This window comes from Centroberyx affinis, unplaced genomic scaffold (genome assembly GCF_046629955.1).
Source record: "Centroberyx affinis isolate AG114_WGS23_722 - 3 ecotype Tasmania unplaced genomic scaffold, CSIRO-AGI_Caff_v1 ptg000830l_1, whole genome shotgun sequence".
Lineage (NCBI taxonomy): Eukaryota > Metazoa > Chordata > Actinopteri > Beryciformes > Berycidae > Centroberyx > Centroberyx affinis.
The window spans coordinates 68,745-85,316 of NW_027279429.1; the positions used below are offsets into that span (position 1 = coordinate 68,745).

Consider the following 16,572-nt stretch of genomic DNA (forward strand, 5'->3'; position numbering starts at 1 on the left):
GAACATGAACATATAGAAATATTCAAAGACATGTCTTGTCTGCAGAGTGTGCTTATGTTATTCATTCTAAAATCTTTGGTGGATATATTCTTGCTCTGTCAAAATGATGTTCACGCACATATTGTGGTTAAAGCTTAAAGTAACCATTATTATGGATCATGTAGTGTTTTACCAGCTGTAAACTGAATTATGCCAGCTGAATTATGGCAGACCCCACCCACCTGCGTCTCTGTGGCCCAATCACAAGAAGCGACAGGGCAAAACATTTGTGATTATTCATTTGTACCTACTGCTATTTATTTCTTTAATGCTCAGTTAGGTGATTATCAAGCATATAGATAACTAATAATAGCGACTTATAACAATGTTAAAGACTGAAGGACATGAATGGAGCTGACCTCACCTGTAAACCAGCAGGCTGGTGAACTTTTTCACTACAGGGGGGAACTTTGGGGATGGGCAATGATAACTATTCTGCATGATGGGGATGTGTTTGTGTGTTTTTATTGTGTTCTTGTCTTATCTTGTCTTGTTCTGTGCTTTTATGTCTCTATTGTCTCGCCACATTGAATTTCCCCATATGTTTAGTTTATCTATCCATCTATCTAACCACCTTTTGGCACTTACACACTGGTGTTGTAGTATTTCAAAGCATGCTTGAGTCTTCAACACACAGACCTACTTTAATGTTGTAATTATAATATGATGCGATGGTAGCAATGGCTTGACAGGTGTATCCTCCAAGTAAACTGTCATATTCGTTTTGATACAGAAATTTAGAATTTGCTATGGCATGCAATAAACTAAATTAATCCACTGGAAAAACTACAGGTAGACTAATCTTTTTAGAAAGTCATGCAAATGTGCACTGCCATCTATAGACAAGCCTCCTATGTAAGGTGGCACTATATAGCATGACACAGCATAAGAGGTAGTTTGAATACAAGGTTTGGTATTTTGTTTCAAGCAAGCCGAAACCGTAAAGCATGAGAAGGGACCCCAGCTTTGTAATCTAAACCGTGCAATCTATTATTAATATGCTGCAATGTTGCCCTCAGGAATGTCATGTTTGTGGGTGTCCTACCCCAAAAAGTCTATTGAAGAGACCTAAACCTTGTCATTACAATTCCAATGATAATGACAGCTTTGAAAAGCTCAGGGTTATTTCAGTTTTCTCTCTTCACTGTCATAGCAATTACCTTTAAATTTAGTCTTCAAACTCTGTGCATGATGCCAGAGCAGAGAGCTACCCTATATGATTCAGTTTACACTAGCTACACCCTGACATTTTGCGATATCTACTTTTTTGTTAGTTGAATAATGTTCGCTGGACACTCTCTGGCTTCCACATAGAGCTGAACAAGATGATGGAAGGCATTCAGTGGTTCTGAGCTGAAATTATGACTTGCACTAACTTTACATTGTTTCTTTTGGATGAACCTCTTCGAAGATGTAAAGGCAACTGCAATTCAACTGATCTTAGTGGCTTTCCCATAACTTATGTAAAAACAAAAAAAAAAACAACAACAACTGTGGGTCTGTTTGGATGGCAATGAGCAACTCATTGTTATTTTCAGGACAACATGAACAATACTGTTGTCAAAAGGCAAAATCTATGTCATGTCATCATGTGGGAGGAGATCATGTGCAAACAGATCCTGTTTGATAGAACCCAGCATGTGAAGACCATAATTACAAGCCAAGTGACAAATATGCAGCCATCCTGTGTCAGTCCAGACTCCAGACATTCAGTGAAACAGACACTGAAATGTTGTAACAATCTCCCGCATTGTCTAACATATATTCACGACTCTATTTTGAGCTTAGATACATACATTCTGTCTCATAAAATGAGTGAAATACACTTCTGCATTGCAGAGGCTATACATTTGCTCCCAAGGTAGCCTATACTTTTTTTTAACAAACTGATTCCAAGTCCCATATTGCATAGTCCATACACTATCCTGCAAACAAACCTGGAAAATGTTGCAGCAAGCATCAAATGGACATAATAGGTAGGTTGCCAGTTGTCCAGGGTGCCCCAAAGCTGTAGTAGAGAACTTTGGCTGTTCCCTTGGTGACAGCGTCTCTATGGCAACAACATTCTAAACAAAACTTCCCTGCAGGTTCGAGGGACTTTGTCGTTTCCTATCGTTAGCTAAACTTTAACTGGCACTAGGTCGCTAATTAACGTGCAAAGTATCACATCTTCTTCTTGTTAAAGTGGTCAACGCAAGCTTGTTTTCTTTTCTTTTTTTTGCCGGTATCCGTAGTGATGCCGAAGAAGAAGGCAGTAAAAGGAAAGAAAGGGAAAGGCGGGTAAGTGAGCAACAGTTAGCTAATACTAGGTTTGTAACATTTTACGTTTTTCCAATTTAAGTTATATTTTCTTTCTACTGTATCTATCATAGGAAAGGAAAGAAAGAGGGCAAACAAGAGTCAAAAGCCGACAAAGAGACCGACATCGAAAAGGCAAAGGCCAACGCAGCTCTATGGGAGGCGAGGTTAGAGGTCACTGACCAGTCGCGCGTGCAGTACCGTGAAGCTTGCCGCACGCTCGCACGAGCCAATGATGAACTCACCAACCAGAAGTATCGCACTGAAAAGGACACGATTGATATAATTGGCCTGTTGAAGAGAAAGGATGTTGAGAAAGAGGAGAAGGTTGGGATGAGATTTGGCCATGATAACAACCACATTATGATGTAGATGAACATGGCGTATACGGTAAACAGTCCAATAACACATTGTGTGATCCATTTGACAGATAATGAGGCTGGAGGACCAACTCAAAAGTCAAAAGGCACTTGCACGTGAAGAGCAGGACAAGCTGGTAAGTTGAGACATAGATAAAGTTACAATAGGCTTACAATCAACCGCAGAGACAAAAGATTAAGGCTGCAACTAACGATTATTTTCATTGTCGATTAATCTGTCGATTATTTTCTCAATGAATCGATTAGTTGTTTGGTCTATAAAATGTCAGAAAATGGTGAAAAATGGCGATCAGTGTTTCCCAAAGCCCAAGATGACAAATGTCTTGTTTTCTCCACAACCCAAAGATATTCAGTTTACTGTCACAGAGGCGTAAAGGAACCAGAAAATATTCACATTTAAGCAGCTGGAATCGGAGAATTTTGACTTATTTTTCTTAAAAAATTACTCAAACCAATTAATCGATTATATAAATAGTTGGCGATTAATTTAATAGTTGACAACTAATCGATTAATCGTTGCAGCTCTACAAAAGATTGAAACAAAACGTGTAAAAATGCACAAGCCAGGGATAGCATGTTAAGCACGCTGCTTGCTTTAAGTGTCAAAAGTGTGTATTAAAACTATAGCATCTCAAAAATGTGCTGTGCTGGGTCTAAACAGCTGTGTTCTGTGTAATTATGCTGACATTTATTATGCAAGAAAAAAGCAACCAAACAAAGCAGTCATAAAACAAAGAAACAAACCCTCACATTTCGAGTTACATGGTCTAAAATTATTTTAATCCTTGTCAGTGGCCACAGAAAAAAACAAAACAAAACATAATTTAAAATGTGCTTGGTCTGGAAAAGATAGTCACACTGCTAGTCTTGATGTGTTGTCCAGTCCTCACATGTCAGATCTTTGCTCTAAAACACCAGTCAAGTTACGCAACATACACAATAGGAGCTCATTTTGACACTTGATCTTTACTGACCGCTATTAGTTGTGATCAAACTATCAAGCTGCCATTACAATATCCAAGGCACTTAACAAGGCTAAAACGTGCAAAAATTTGCTGCTTTTGCTAACAGCTGTTTTCCATCTTCCAACTCTTACTTCATGCTGGTAAAATGGGATCCAATAAGCTTCTGAGGAATAAAAAAGAGGCTTGGTCTGGACCAACTTAAAACATCCCTATTTTAGACATGCATGGAACTGTCACATATGTCCATGTTGGAAAGAAAATATTGTTGTGGTTGACTCTAAAGATGTGACTTCAAGACATTCTCCTCAATGCCCTTTTCTCATTGCGAGGTGATAAAATGGCTCATCTTGAAAATTGACTTAGCTAATGGAAACTACTTCATCAAAGGCACTCAGAGAACGTGAATGCCCTGGCTTTTGTCTAAGGAGTTAGACATGATTAAACTGAGTATTGAGAAAATTAGTCAGCCAAATAATTATATCATAAAGAGTTTTCCAACTGCTACCACACAGCATTAGGAAAAAGAGAGTTAAATGCGACACTAAGCACATTGGCACTTTGAACTGGTGGATAATTTTTGGAAAGATGATGACCGTTTGATAGATTGCAGACAGTCCTGAAAATTGTGCATACTGCAAACCAACTTCCATACATACTGCAGATTGGTACGTTTGTGTTGTAGAGGAACATATGCAGAGTTATCTGAAGAATAACAATTAGGCCTAAAGTTGTAATCAGATGCTAGATAACCTCTCATTTAGTCGTCATGTACATCGTTGTGGCTGCATGTTTTGCTAGTCTCTCATGACTTTGGTCACTTTGTAACATTTTTGCTCTGTATGGCGTGTCCACAGTAGCAGTTCGCTCTGACTTGAGGTATTTAGCCCGACTGATCTGTGCGTAAGTTGGGTTGGATTGCACAGAGCATGGCCCATGTGAACCGTGAGACAAGATTTTCTTCCCAGCTGTTATGAGTTGTTCTCTGTTCCTGGAGACTGTTTGCAACTGCTCTTTTACATAGATGAGTTGATGCATTTTTACAGTTTAGGCATACAGTTAATGTGTTTGCTAATGATTTTAAAAACAGTGGATTATTGCATGTATCTAATCATATGATTGGTTGTAACAGGTTGAAGATTACACACTTCAAATCAATGCGTTGGAGGAACTGTTCAAAAAGAGATCGAGTGATTTCAAGATGATCCAGGGAGAAATGAAGGCAATCAAGGAGTTTCATAAGAAGAAAGCCCAAATGGAGCAGGAGCTCAGCAGTGTGAGGAAAAATAGACATAATTTCTTTACAGAGTGGTTGGTCTTTGTCACAGAATGTTACCAGTAACCATTACCTATGTGTTTTGTAGATTAAAGAAAGCATGTACATTGCTGACAAGGAGCACAGGGAAAACCTGGTTAGAATGGAGTGCAAATTCTTCACTGAAAAGGTATCATCCAAGTCTCAAAATGTTCCTGTTCTCATCCATATAGAGGTTAATGATTAATATTGAAGTGAAAACATTGGTCAAACAATTTATAATGGAGATGTGGTTCCTATTCACGGACAGATGAGGGAAGAGGTGAAAAAAAATGCTGATATTATCAGAATCTTAAGTGACATTTAATTGAGCAAAGATATTGTGTATTTAGCCTAGCCAAGCTGAGAGGCCCAGGTGGAGCAGTGAGTTGTGTGCATTGCCTTGCAGGTTCGCCTGGAGAAGGAAGCGGAGCAGAGGATAGCCTTACTGGCTGAGAGGGCCCACAATGAAGCCATTGTGTGAGTGTGTCTCCGCCGTCCCGTCACAATCTAATTTTATCCTTCAGGGAATGGGAAAGAAAAGGAACAAAATGTATATATATATAAACTAACTAAGGTTATTATCTTGACCACACCAGTTTGTCATGTTCAAGATAATGTACATCACCTAAGCCAACGATCACATCCTCGCCTGTCCCAGAATGCCTTTCAGGGAGGAGAGGGTAGAGCATGTGTGGAACACCTCTGTTTATTAGTTTTGAAACCATAAGAAGTATATTTTGCCTCTGCCGTATTTAGTTATTTTTTACAGCCTGTAAAACATCAACGTTGATACTGGTGTGGCCCTGCTGCTTTTAGCCTTCAGTGCCAGTAATTGATTTAAGTTTGAACACACTCAACTTGCTGTTAAAAACCAAGGAGACTTTGACCCAGTTTCATTCATTTTGATGACTAAGAACCAGGAATACCAGGTATAGGACATGTGAGTTATGCTCTACATGGTCAGATCCCAAATCTATTCACCTCCAGATCCAATTTACCCCCTGTCTCTCTAAAAGCATTTGAAAATACCAATAAACAGTATTTGAAAATAATTCTTAGCATTTGGATTATTCTACTTGGAATGCCAGATGGTGGGGTTAACTATATCAGGACAGTTTGAAAAAGTGTCAGGCAAGTTGTCAATGGCATAAAAGTATATTAAATTGACTTTCAAATACTACAGTCATGCTATACTCATTGTACTGTCCTACTTGGCAAACCCCACACATCTGGTACACCATGCTGGTTAAAACAAATACCAAGAATTACATAAAAATACTGTCTGACAGGTCTGGCCTGGACTCAAGATTCATAGCGGTGGAGGAAATCCCAGTTAATAATTAGAGAGAACTTGAACCATGACATGAACGGCTCAATTCCTCCGTGGTTCATCTGTTTGTATCAAAAACTATCAGGCAGCTGGACGATGCCTCGCGCTCTGTGTTCAAGGACAACGTCCGTCTCAACGAAGCGCTGCATTATCACATAAAGGAGGCGGAGGATCTGCAGAAACTGACAACATCATTGGCTGAAGAAAACGCCTCCCTGGCACAGAACAAGGTACATTTGAACCAGGGGACAGCAAACAGGAATGTTACTATTAGGCACTGACAGTCCTTGGACAGGGTCCATTCATCTCCAAAAAGCCATTTTCAATAATTTCAGTTATGAAACACTTGTCAGATCTGTGGAGAATATATTTCAGGTGGTTTTTCCCTCGTGTTATTTACTTGTGCTGATCCTGTGTATTTTGCTTGTGGTCCTACTTTCCCCTCACCTCCTGACTACTAGCCAGCCTCTCAGTGGTTGGTGGTTGTGGTGAGTTTCCACTGGTGTATGGGTTCAAATTCAGTGGCTTCCCCCCCACTGTTTTCCGGCACTGATTCATTAAGACAAACAAATATTGGGTTCCTTAATCCTGCCCCTGATAATGGCAATAAATCAAGGCAAAGGAGTAAATCCACCTACTGGAAAGTAGAAACTAGCTACTCAGCAACACAGAACTTCTTAGAAAGAACTATTTATCCAATCACTGTGATGTGATTGGATAAAATGACATATGTGGTTGCTGATGTATCACAAATCATTATCTATCTGATTAGCTCTATATTGGCATGGAAATGAAAGAGCTTTCCAAAGTAAGCCTGTTATCATCCATGTGAAGACTGACCCACCCTTTACTCTTCCACTTCCTCCTCCAGGGGACCGGGGAGGAGATGATGAAGCAGAATGCGACTCAGATGAAGGCCCAAAGGCATGAGATATACGAACTAAAGGCCAAGGTGGCCACCCTGGAGCAGGCCCTGGAGCTGATGGTTGGGGAATTCGAGCGGGAAAAGGAGGACACACACCAGCGGGCCGTGGTCAGCACCCAGGCCAGCCAGGTGGAGTTGGAGAAGCTGCAGAAGGTGCTGGCCATGCGGGAGAAGGAGATGGGTCGCATCAAGCGTCTGGCGGGCAGCATTGTAGAGCAGCGCACAGAGCTGGAGCGATTCTTCCACGAGGCGCTGTTTCAGGTGAAGCAGGAGATCCAGGCCAGCAGGCTGCAGTACAGGGAGGAGGCACTGCAGGCGTACCGCAGGAGGATGAGTGAGGCCAGAGCGGGAAAGCTGAAGTTCCCCCTCATCCGCACCTTCCATAAAAACCCCCACAGTACCAACTGTGTCTATTCAGACATGGAGGAGGCTGAGAGGTGGTAGGTCCGATTCCCATCACTTCCATGACTTACTATAGTCTGCATGTCTTTGTTATATTTTTCATTGCACCAAGTCACCTGCAACTCATTCAGTGTTCATCCAGAACCTACTACACAGTTCACATCTTGATACAGCCTATGCTATGTAAATGAATGTGTATAATGGTTGTGGTTCACATTCATTCTGCTTTCCTCTAACTTTGTGTTTTTTAGGCCTCATGTACAGGGCAACAAGGTTGACATCGCAGATCTCACCTGGGAGCAGAAGGAGAAAGTGCTTAGGCTTCTCTTTGCAAAGATGAATGGACAGAAGGCAAGGTATTGTAAAACCTCAAACAACTGGATCATGTGGATGACTGAGTTAGCAACAGACATGCTAACTCAGTCATTGCTTATGTTGCTTCCTCTTTGTTTCGCTGCCTAATGGCTTCAGTCTAGATAATACTGCAGTTCTTAACTCTTAAGAACTGCAGTGACACCAAGCAGTAGTTCAGGCTGAACTTCTTGTGACTCCTCCCTCTTTTTAATGTTTTAAACAGCCATTTTCTCAGCAGAAGAGGATACCATAAAACATCAGTTAGGCTTCAACCAATTTTCTTTTCCGTCCAACAGCTTAAAAAGAATGAAGAAAGAGTCTGGGCACAATAGTAAAAATAGGCCTGGCCGCAGAGTCGTGTGCTTGGAAACAAACATCTGGTCACGTCGATTTGCCTTCAGCCTATTGGCCCCACTTCACGTGGACTAAGAGTTTATTTTGTTCTTTGAACGCTTGTGGTCAGGGAGCAGCTGGTAACATGATTTTCAGAACGGAGTGTGCAGGGGTTCTGGATGTATGGGGGTATGGCAGGGCAGAGTAGACGTATATTCATGTTCACAGTGGTCTGGCACCTAGTCCAGCAGAATAACATGCAGCATTTGGCGACTCCAGAGGGTCAGTTTACCGCATCTAAGGCCATGTGCATTGTACTGACCCAAAGTAACCCCTTTCCAAGGCAGACTACAGGCCCCACTGAATAGACACGCCACTTTGTTAAAACATGGCCTTTCAAAATGATGTACTTCATTGCAACTCTGCATTTTCCTGATAGGAACGCCAGCCAACCTTTGGCTATGTCTGCATCCTCTGAGAAGAAGAACCATACTGACACTGATGCTGCTGGGTAAGGCACCAAAGGAATGCATGAGAATACAAGCTACATCTTCTCCTTGTAATTACAAAGCCTGCACAGATTTATTGGTCCCGCATTGCATGTTTAGCCGAAAAAGCATTTGGCTGTGAGACCATGATGCCTGCATGTGATTTATCAGACAGTTGCATAATGACGACTGTCTTGCAGAATTACAGAGGAGTTGTCCCTGGTGACCTTCATCACCCAGGCGCCTGTGTCCAACCTGCCCTCCAACCCAAACAGACTGCCAGATATACACACCACATGACCTCTGTCTGGCCCGGGATGCTTACATTGCACTATCACACACACACCCTGGACTGTCTGCTGCTGCATCCGTCCCACAGAAATGTCAATTATGTGTATATTAAAGTGCAGGATGTTTGTTTGTGCTCATTATAAAAACGTAAATTACATATACAAGGCTCATGAATTTTCTCTCTCTCATATATAAGGCTTCTCATATATATGAATATGAATTCTCTCCCTCTTATACAAAAGGATCATGAATTCTCTCTCACTCTCACACCCCAGTTAAAAGGTTCGGTTTTAACAAATAGTTCTTTATTCAAATGCTACCTTTTCTGACCAGAATGCAGTGTGTCCATGGCAACATACATTCATCAATTGTTGGGGATTATAAACAGTGTAGGTACATGGGCTTTTAATACTGCTGTATTGGAAAGGGAGCCGATCCAAGTCTTGTTAGTACGTTGCACTGCTGCAGCTGTCCTTCAGGTCCTTTGCGTTGTTAAAATCTTCACACATGGTCATGGTGGGTTTACATTTAAAGAGCAGGAATAGCTTTATATACATAACTAGTATAAAATCTGCATAGAGGGGAACTGTGGTATCAATCTACAGATCTGTGATGGCTGACTTAAAATCTACCACTGAAAATAAAAACACTGTCTTCAAGACCATTTCTAAACATTAAGGCCTGTTTTGTGAGTGTTGAAAAGGGGTGTCTAGGCCTTTTGGATTATCACACTGAACAGTAGTTTTCACTTTTCAATTCACAAAGCATGGGTAGAGTGGGCATTATGCCAGCCAGTTAGCGTCCCATGGTAGGCATGGTAACTGCAGGACTTTTCAAGGTGGCATCTTCAGCTTTCCATTGTGAAGTTATAGTTTTGATCTGTGTGTAAAACTGGATTCCCTGGAGAGAAATAAAGAAAAAAAACATTTACTTTGACTGCTACTTCTGTGATTTCCTTGAATTTATGAGACTGAGATATAGTTGTTTATCTGATACTTACTTGTTTTCCATAGAAGTTGGTGTCACCTCTAAAGGATCCTCTTGATCCAGTGAAGGAGAACATAGGCAGCGGGACAGGGATGGGAACATTGACTCCGACCTGCAGAACACAAGCATTTTCCCATCCATTTACATAAGTGTAAGCTTTGTAAAACAATCCCCTGGATCCAACTCAGTGGATGAGTAAGATGAATGCTTAGTATGCTCTTATGAAAGGGAAGAAGAACTAAACAAAACATTTTGTTTTTGAAGGCACTAGAAACTGGCACGGTTGGTTTAGAATGTTTGAAACTGCGGGAATAAGTTTGGACACACTGAAGTCAGGCCTTTTGGCGAAGGTGCAGGGGAAAAAAAAAAGAAAAGGAGATGTTTGTTGCATCGAGGTTTGGAGAGGAGTACAGCACATGGCCTGCACAGCATTCCCCGACATGTGAACAGCAAACACAGGGCATAACTAGGCTCCACAAGCAAACAAACAGGGTAAAGGCTGGCAATTTTTATGCTTAGACGTTGAACAGGATCCTAGGAATCCCTTTTGAGCTTAATTTAAGATTCACCCTCCTCTAATCCTACCAGGAAAAATGTTTCTATGTCCCCCCTGTTTTGATTTAAAAGGCATATATTTGCTGTGTCTATTTGCAGTCTTGATGGGGTGGGGAAGTGGAGAGAAGGGGTTGCCAGCGTGTATATTTTAGGTCAGGGGCAAACAAGGCTATACTTGCCATGGAAAATAATTGTTTTTTTTATGTGCGTGTGCGTTTTGAAACAGAAATGTGATGTGCTCCTTGTTTGAGATGCTGTATAGACATGACAGAGGGCTGTGAATGTCTCCTTTCTCCCAAAACAGAAGAACACATTTGGAGGTTACAGCCACTCACCTGGCCCACATCCACCTCGTGAGTGTATTTGCGTGCGGTGGCGCCATTTGTGGTGAAGATAGCTGTGCCGTTGCCATAGGGGTTCCTGTTGACCAAGCTGATGGCATCATCCAGAGAGTCTGCCTCGAGAACAACCAACACAGGCCCGAAGATCTCCTCAGTGTAGCACTTCATCTGGGGCTGGGAGAGCACAGAAGACGACACTTTAGGTCAGACTTTAACCAGCAATTAAGTTTTTCAGTACTTCTTCATGGTAAGTTTAACATCTGACTGTGCGTGTCCACATAAAGACATAAAACCACATACTGTGACATTGCCGATGATGGTGGGTCCAACAAAGTTGCCGTTCTCGTAACCCTTGACCTTGACGGTTCTGCCGTCCAGCAGCAGCGTAGCTCCCTCGTCTACGCCGCTCTGGATCAGGCTGTTGACTCTCTCTTTTGCCTGGGGAGAGATCAGAGGCCCCACATCTGCACCGGGCTGGTCCCCTAGCAGGGCCCCAAAAACAACCAGCTATAAGGTTACATACAATTGCACTTGCATGACATACACACAAGAAAAGGTACCGACAGTCAAATACTCCTTCAGCCACAAACACACAACAGTCAGGCGAGGGGCACCCGGAGGCACTCCCTTAGAAATGGATGCTTAGAGGTTTCCTGTGTAGCTGCACAAATTAGAGTCCATATCACTGCAAATGGGGAGAATCATTCTTTCTTTGACTCCACATCAACTTCCTTTCTCAAAGGATTTGATGCTCCGAGCCACTATTTAGCTCGGGACCGCAGATCTGGCCACAAATTTGCAGCATGGCTGACTCAACAAGCCCTCTCTCCCAGCTGAATCCGATGTGAAGTTACAGCAGGGCAAAAGGCGAGAGGCGCGGTTAGGGCGGCGTGGGTGGCCCCGAGATGCCGAAAACCAAAAGGCCCTCGGGGCTGAACGGGGGCTCAGGGGAGAAAGAAACGGAGGGCGGGGTGAGAGGGCGGGGTACCTGCGTTCACGCGCAGAGCCTTGGCACGCTCCACCAGCTCCGGCAGCCAGCCGCGCGCCTCGCCCACCAGGATGGCTGTGGAGAGAGCCATGCAGCGCTGCCCCGCTGCCCCGAACGCCGCGCCCACAAGCTGATTCAGAGTGTTCTCCTTGTTGGCATCGGGCATCACCACACCATGGTTCTTGGCTCCCTGCAGAACATGAGAAGCGGTTAGCCTCCTACTGTTTGATCTCTAGATTACAGCTATTGGTCAGTCACAAATGAGTGCACATAATATCATGGAATGTCACTGCATATTGTGTTTAGATGAATGTCATACCGCTCAGTTTAAATGCTCTACTTATCCATTCTAATAATTTGATGGAGGGAATTGATGGGGACAAGTCAAATTAAATAGATGGAACACTGATAATTCCCAATCAGACTATTTGGCAATGATACCCAATTACAATCTCTTCTCTGCACCTCATCTCATCTGTACAGTTGGCAGTGAGGAGGAGCGAGAATTGGGACTAAAATCCAACAGGAATTTGTTGGCCAATGCTGCCACCTTCTGGTCATTTATGGAAACTGTCTCAGACACCAGTCCTGTACAAGCATTAGATCTCTCTCTTGCCTGGGCATTTTGACACTCACCATGTTAGACTGGACCCTCTTGCCGTTTTTGGAGCCCCTCTCATAGATATACTCTCCGGCTTGATTTGAGCCCACAAAGCTGATTGCCTTGATGGCTGGATGCTCGCAGATGAAATTTACAGCTGGGGAAAAAAAGAAAGACCGTCACAAAAAACGAATTAATATCAATATTCTGTAATCATCAAATTCTTAATCAATGATATCACACTGTTGGATACTGCATTACACGGAATATGATGTCATTATCCCGTGTGCCATTGTGGGAGAGCACCCACGTAGACACCTAGCTTGGATGTTAAGTGGGTATATCAGTGTCAGAAATTAACATTTTAGTTCACCTGACAAGGGCTGGTTAACTAAACTACCTGCCAATAATAATTTGTACCAGGCAAAATAATTAATAAACATTTTTCAAAGAAATATGTCAAAGTTTGCAGAAGGTTTAGACACTACTGCTTTGTGTAGCTCCAGAGTAACAGGCGGCCAGTCAAGAGCCTGTTTGATACTGAACTATTGTTTTGCTTTGATCTGATTGGCTCACGGCCTGAGAGAGATTACGGTGCTCAGCAGGGACAAAGTTTGACAACAGGCAAAGACTAGAGACTGTGTAAGACTAAGGCGTTCAGATGTTATTGTCTCTATTGTGACTTATTGATGTATCCACCAAAGACAAATTTCACTGGTATTTGATGCTTGGTTGGTGTTAATTTCGGACTAAGGAATGTTACTGGGTTTATCAAGTGGACAGCTCCAATCCCAGTAATTCCTGAACTTGTTATTACCGTCGTGTTGTCCGTGGATGATGTTGAGCGTTCCGTCTGGAGCGCCGGCGTCCTGCAGCATCTTGGCCAGCAGCATGGTGCAGCCCGGCACCCGCTCCGAGGGCTTCAGGAGGTAGGTGTTGCCGCACACCATGCCCATGGGGAACATCCACAGAGGGATCATGGCGGGGAAGTTGAAGGGGGCGATGCCGGCGCACACCCCGATGGGCAGGCGGTAGGTGTAGGTGTCCATGTCCTTGGTGATGGAGGGCAGGGTCTCGCCGAGCATCAGAGAGGTGATGCTGCAGGTGTGCTCCACCACCTCTGGAGGGAGGAAGAAAAGCACCATCCATAAACCAAATGAAAACATAAAAGGTAGCCACACCACAGAAAGTCAAAACATATCCAAGGCAAACATCCAGTCTTAATCTTTTTTATTAAAACGTGAACAAAAACAAATCAGCCAATAGGGTGAGATACTTTCACTTTCTCCAATGCACACAACTTGTTTCATGAAATTTCTTGCATTAAGTGGCATTATCTTCACGTTGATACTAATGAAGTAATCCACCTACTTCAAGATATCATCTCTTGTTTCAAGAAAAATACTGAAGCAGATTGCAAGACTCAAAACTAAATGATTGTTAAGAAGGATATGTTTTGCAGTTCAGTCAAAACAATCCCAGATCAGGTGTTTAAGAAAGGAGTGGGTGTAGATGACGACGTAGAAAACAATTATATGTATTATAACATGTACATAAATTCTGCAAACCTGTCAAGCAAAACTAAATAAGAGATCCTAAATAGACCAAGGGGGGAAGTTAGTGTCAGTCATTTAAAGGTTCATGGAGTAAATTCTTCAGATTACTGTAGTTAGTTAGTTGCAGTGTACTGATTAACTATTCCAGCGGCCGCAAAGTAAAAGCAGATATAGGCTAACAGTCAAAAGTTTAACTACATGTTGCCCTTTGAAAAGGTAGGTGTGTGAGTGTGTGTGTGTGTGTGTAGGTGTGTGTGTGTGCATGTGTAAAACTTACGCAATCCTCTGAACACATCCCCCTCTGCATCTGCAAGGGTCTTGCCCTGTTCCAAGGTGATTGACTTGGCCAGTTCTTTCTGAAAAAACAAGGCAATCCTTATATCAGTCCTCCATTTTCAACTATATATTTAACATAACCCGAACTAGAGAGTCAGCACCAAAAGAAAACAACGGTCTATGAACCAGTGTGGTCAGTCAGTCTATGAAAACAGAGTCAAAGTAAAGATAAAGTAAAGAGTGGCTTTACTTTGAAAGACAAAGTAATGCTAGAAAGGTGTCAAATACAGTATGAAGTGCTGAATCTGAAGATGCAACAAAAAGGTAGATGGGCAAGTGACCAGCTATAATAAACAAAATCAACAAAGTGACAAAGCTGAAAAGATCATTTTACACTGTACTACAAGCTGTTGCACCTTTCACACTGCGAGCCCTTGACTTACAATGTTGTCCTTGATAAGCTGCTGATAGCGCAGAAAGATCTGCTGGCGGGTCAAGATGGAGGTCTCAGACCAGGACTGGAAGGCCCTGGAGCAGGAGTCCACAGCAGACAGCATCTCCTCCTGGGTGGCCTTGGGGACACGGGCGATCACCTCGTTGGTGGCCTACAGCGGAGGAAAAGATTACATCAGAAGGAGTATGTTTACAACATAAAGATAGATTTTTTTTAGTTCAGTAAAAACGAGATAAAAATGAGTAACGAGTAAAAACAGGTAAACCCTAGCAGATGTTCAACTGAGTTTATGATTCTGAGGTGTGAGGTGAAAAAAACAGACTTTCCTCAACTGACAGTTTTTTGAAGGACACAGTTACATGACATTAACACTTTAAATAATGTTTTTTATTCTGGGGAACACATTCACTTTTCACTGACTAATTACATAACAGAGGGTTGTGTGAAGCTGTTCAAACCACAAAACCAATCTTTCCACATGGGATTAAGCGGCTGTGGAGAAACCAGTTTGCACTAATAAGCAGTCAGTAGACTCTGCTGCTCTGAGTCATATAACTAACCCAACTACATACAGACATTCCCAAAGTTAGTGCTCTGTTCAGCAGCCTAGGCCAGGTGAAATACTTACAGGATTGTGAATATCCAGCCATTCTGAACTCTTGGATTCAACAAACTTCCCGTCAATGAACAGCTTGGTGGTGGGCTGTGAGGAGAGATGTTACATCACACCTGAGTCTTTTCATCAGGTGAATTATCCATGTATAACACCTAATGTCAGGTGTAATAGCAGGCTGACACTGATATCAGGAAACCTTCATCAACTCACCACTGAGGAGGAGTAGCACATGCGGCCAACCTGAAGTGGGACCTGTGAAGGAAGTCCAGCAGGTGCTTTGAATGCATCAAATAATAATAAAAATGATCCATAACTACAAAAAGCCGACCTTAATGGTAGGTTTCCTTCCTAAATACCAACAACCAACTGCTTCCAGTTTCAGCCAGATCGTACAAGATTAATGTGCCACTATGAAGCAGATAGAGCGGATGAAAGGGGACAAAGTCAAGCCTGCAGGAGGCTTGGAGTCTGAATGTTGTTCAGCTGGTTGGTGCACAGGGAGAGATTAGCAAAAAGTGATAAAACAGAAGTAGTGGCACACACAGAACAGGTGACACAGGCTATTTGTTTCATATAATACTGTACAAGTCAGCTATTATAAAAGCCTACAGTCTGCTGATACAACATGCACCGAAATCCCTCTAACCAGAGGAAACAAATGGAGTTAATCCCATCTGTAAATGAGTCTGTATCACAGTCCAGACATCCATCCTGCTGCACATGACGCCTGGCAGTTTATAAACATTGTGAACTGTCAAAAGCTGTTAGCGTCATTTGCAACTGAGGCGAGTTGTAACTGTTTTTCACTCTTACCCTTTTCTTCAACAGTGATCTCATTGCTGTCGTCGCCATGATGGAAAGGTGATTTTATGTACTTGATGTTGTCCGAAAGTACACCCCAAGCCCACAGGTAGGACTGCTGCCAGCAGATAGCTCCACTATTTCACTTCAGCAGGAGAAATATAGGCGTGGGCGGGGCCTAAGGAAAAAGGTGGCTTGCTATTTGCTCCATGTGAGCACTCCTATAAATACTGCAGTCTGATTGGCTACATGTGGATGTGGACTGTCCACTCGCTAGTTGAGATTTCAGGAAATCCCG

General features: G+C 42.6%; 2 protein-coding genes across 3 annotated transcripts; one reads left to right on the forward strand and one right to left on the reverse strand.

Annotated features, from left to right (window-relative positions):
• The first annotated feature begins 2,275 nt into the window (after nt 1-2,275).
• Nucleotides 2,276-9,108, forward strand: bbof1a (basal body orientation factor 1a). Its single transcript, XM_071520896.1, has 11 exons — nt 2,276-2,319; nt 2,412-2,664; nt 2,768-2,833; nt 4,812-4,955; nt 5,044-5,124; nt 5,383-5,453; nt 6,392-6,536; nt 7,178-7,671; nt 7,885-7,989; nt 8,760-8,831; nt 9,009-9,108. The coding sequence occupies exons 1-11, from the start codon at nt 2,276-2,278 to the stop codon at nt 9,106-9,108; spliced, it is 1,575 nt and encodes a 524-aa protein (XP_071376997.1).
• A 272-nt stretch (nt 9,109-9,380) lies between these two features.
• On the reverse strand, nt 9,381-16,422 carry aldh6a1 (aldehyde dehydrogenase 6 family, member A1). 2 transcript variants are annotated; one of them, XM_071520880.1, is made up of 12 exons: nt 16,287-16,422; nt 15,684-15,725; nt 15,486-15,560; nt 14,847-15,008; nt 14,405-14,483; nt 13,389-13,691; nt 12,607-12,728; nt 11,971-12,160; nt 11,283-11,464; nt 10,977-11,156; nt 10,100-10,198; nt 9,381-9,999 (listed from the first exon to the last, which is right to left on the reverse strand). In XM_071520880.1, exons 1-12 carry the CDS (start codon nt 16,323-16,325, stop codon nt 9,895-9,897), a joined length of 1,578 nt encoding a protein of 525 aa, XP_071376981.1. In that variant the 5' UTR covers nt 16,326-16,422; the 3' UTR covers nt 9,381-9,894. The 2 variants fall into 2 exon arrangements, with proteins under 2 accessions (XP_071376981.1, XP_071376982.1); XM_071520881.1 differs by having other exon boundaries at nt 15,687-15,725; nt 16,281-16,325.
• Nucleotides 16,423-16,572: the final 150 nt, after the last annotated feature.

What these genes read in the sequence shown, in the direction of transcription:
- bbof1a (XM_071520896.1), top strand. Translation starts at nt 2,276, where the DNA reads ATGCCGAAGAAGAAGGCAGTAAAAGGAAAGAAAGGGAAAGGCGG. An exon ending in GTGAAGAGCAGGACAAGCTG is followed by an intron (nt 2,834 to 4,811) that starts GTAAGTTGAGAC and finishes TGGTTGTAACAG; the next exon opens with GTTGAAGATTACACACTTCA. An exon ending in ATGAATGGACAGAAGGCAAG is followed by an intron (nt 7,990 to 8,759) that starts GTATTGTAAAAC and finishes TTTTCCTGATAG; the next exon opens with GAACGCCAGCCAACCTTTGG.
- aldh6a1 (XM_071520881.1), bottom strand. Translation starts at nt 16,325, where the DNA reads ATGGCGACGACAGCAATGAGATCACTGTTGAAGAAAAGGGTAAGA. An exon ending in GGCTGGATATTCACAATCCT is followed by an intron (nt 15,009 to 15,485) that starts GTAAGTATTTCA and finishes CCTCCGCTGTAG; the next exon opens with GCCACCAACGAGGTGATCGC. An exon ending in AGAGGGTCCAGTCTAACATG is followed by an intron (nt 12,161 to 12,606) that starts GTGAGTGTCAAA and finishes CATGTTCTGCAG; the next exon opens with GGAGCCAAGAACCATGGTGT.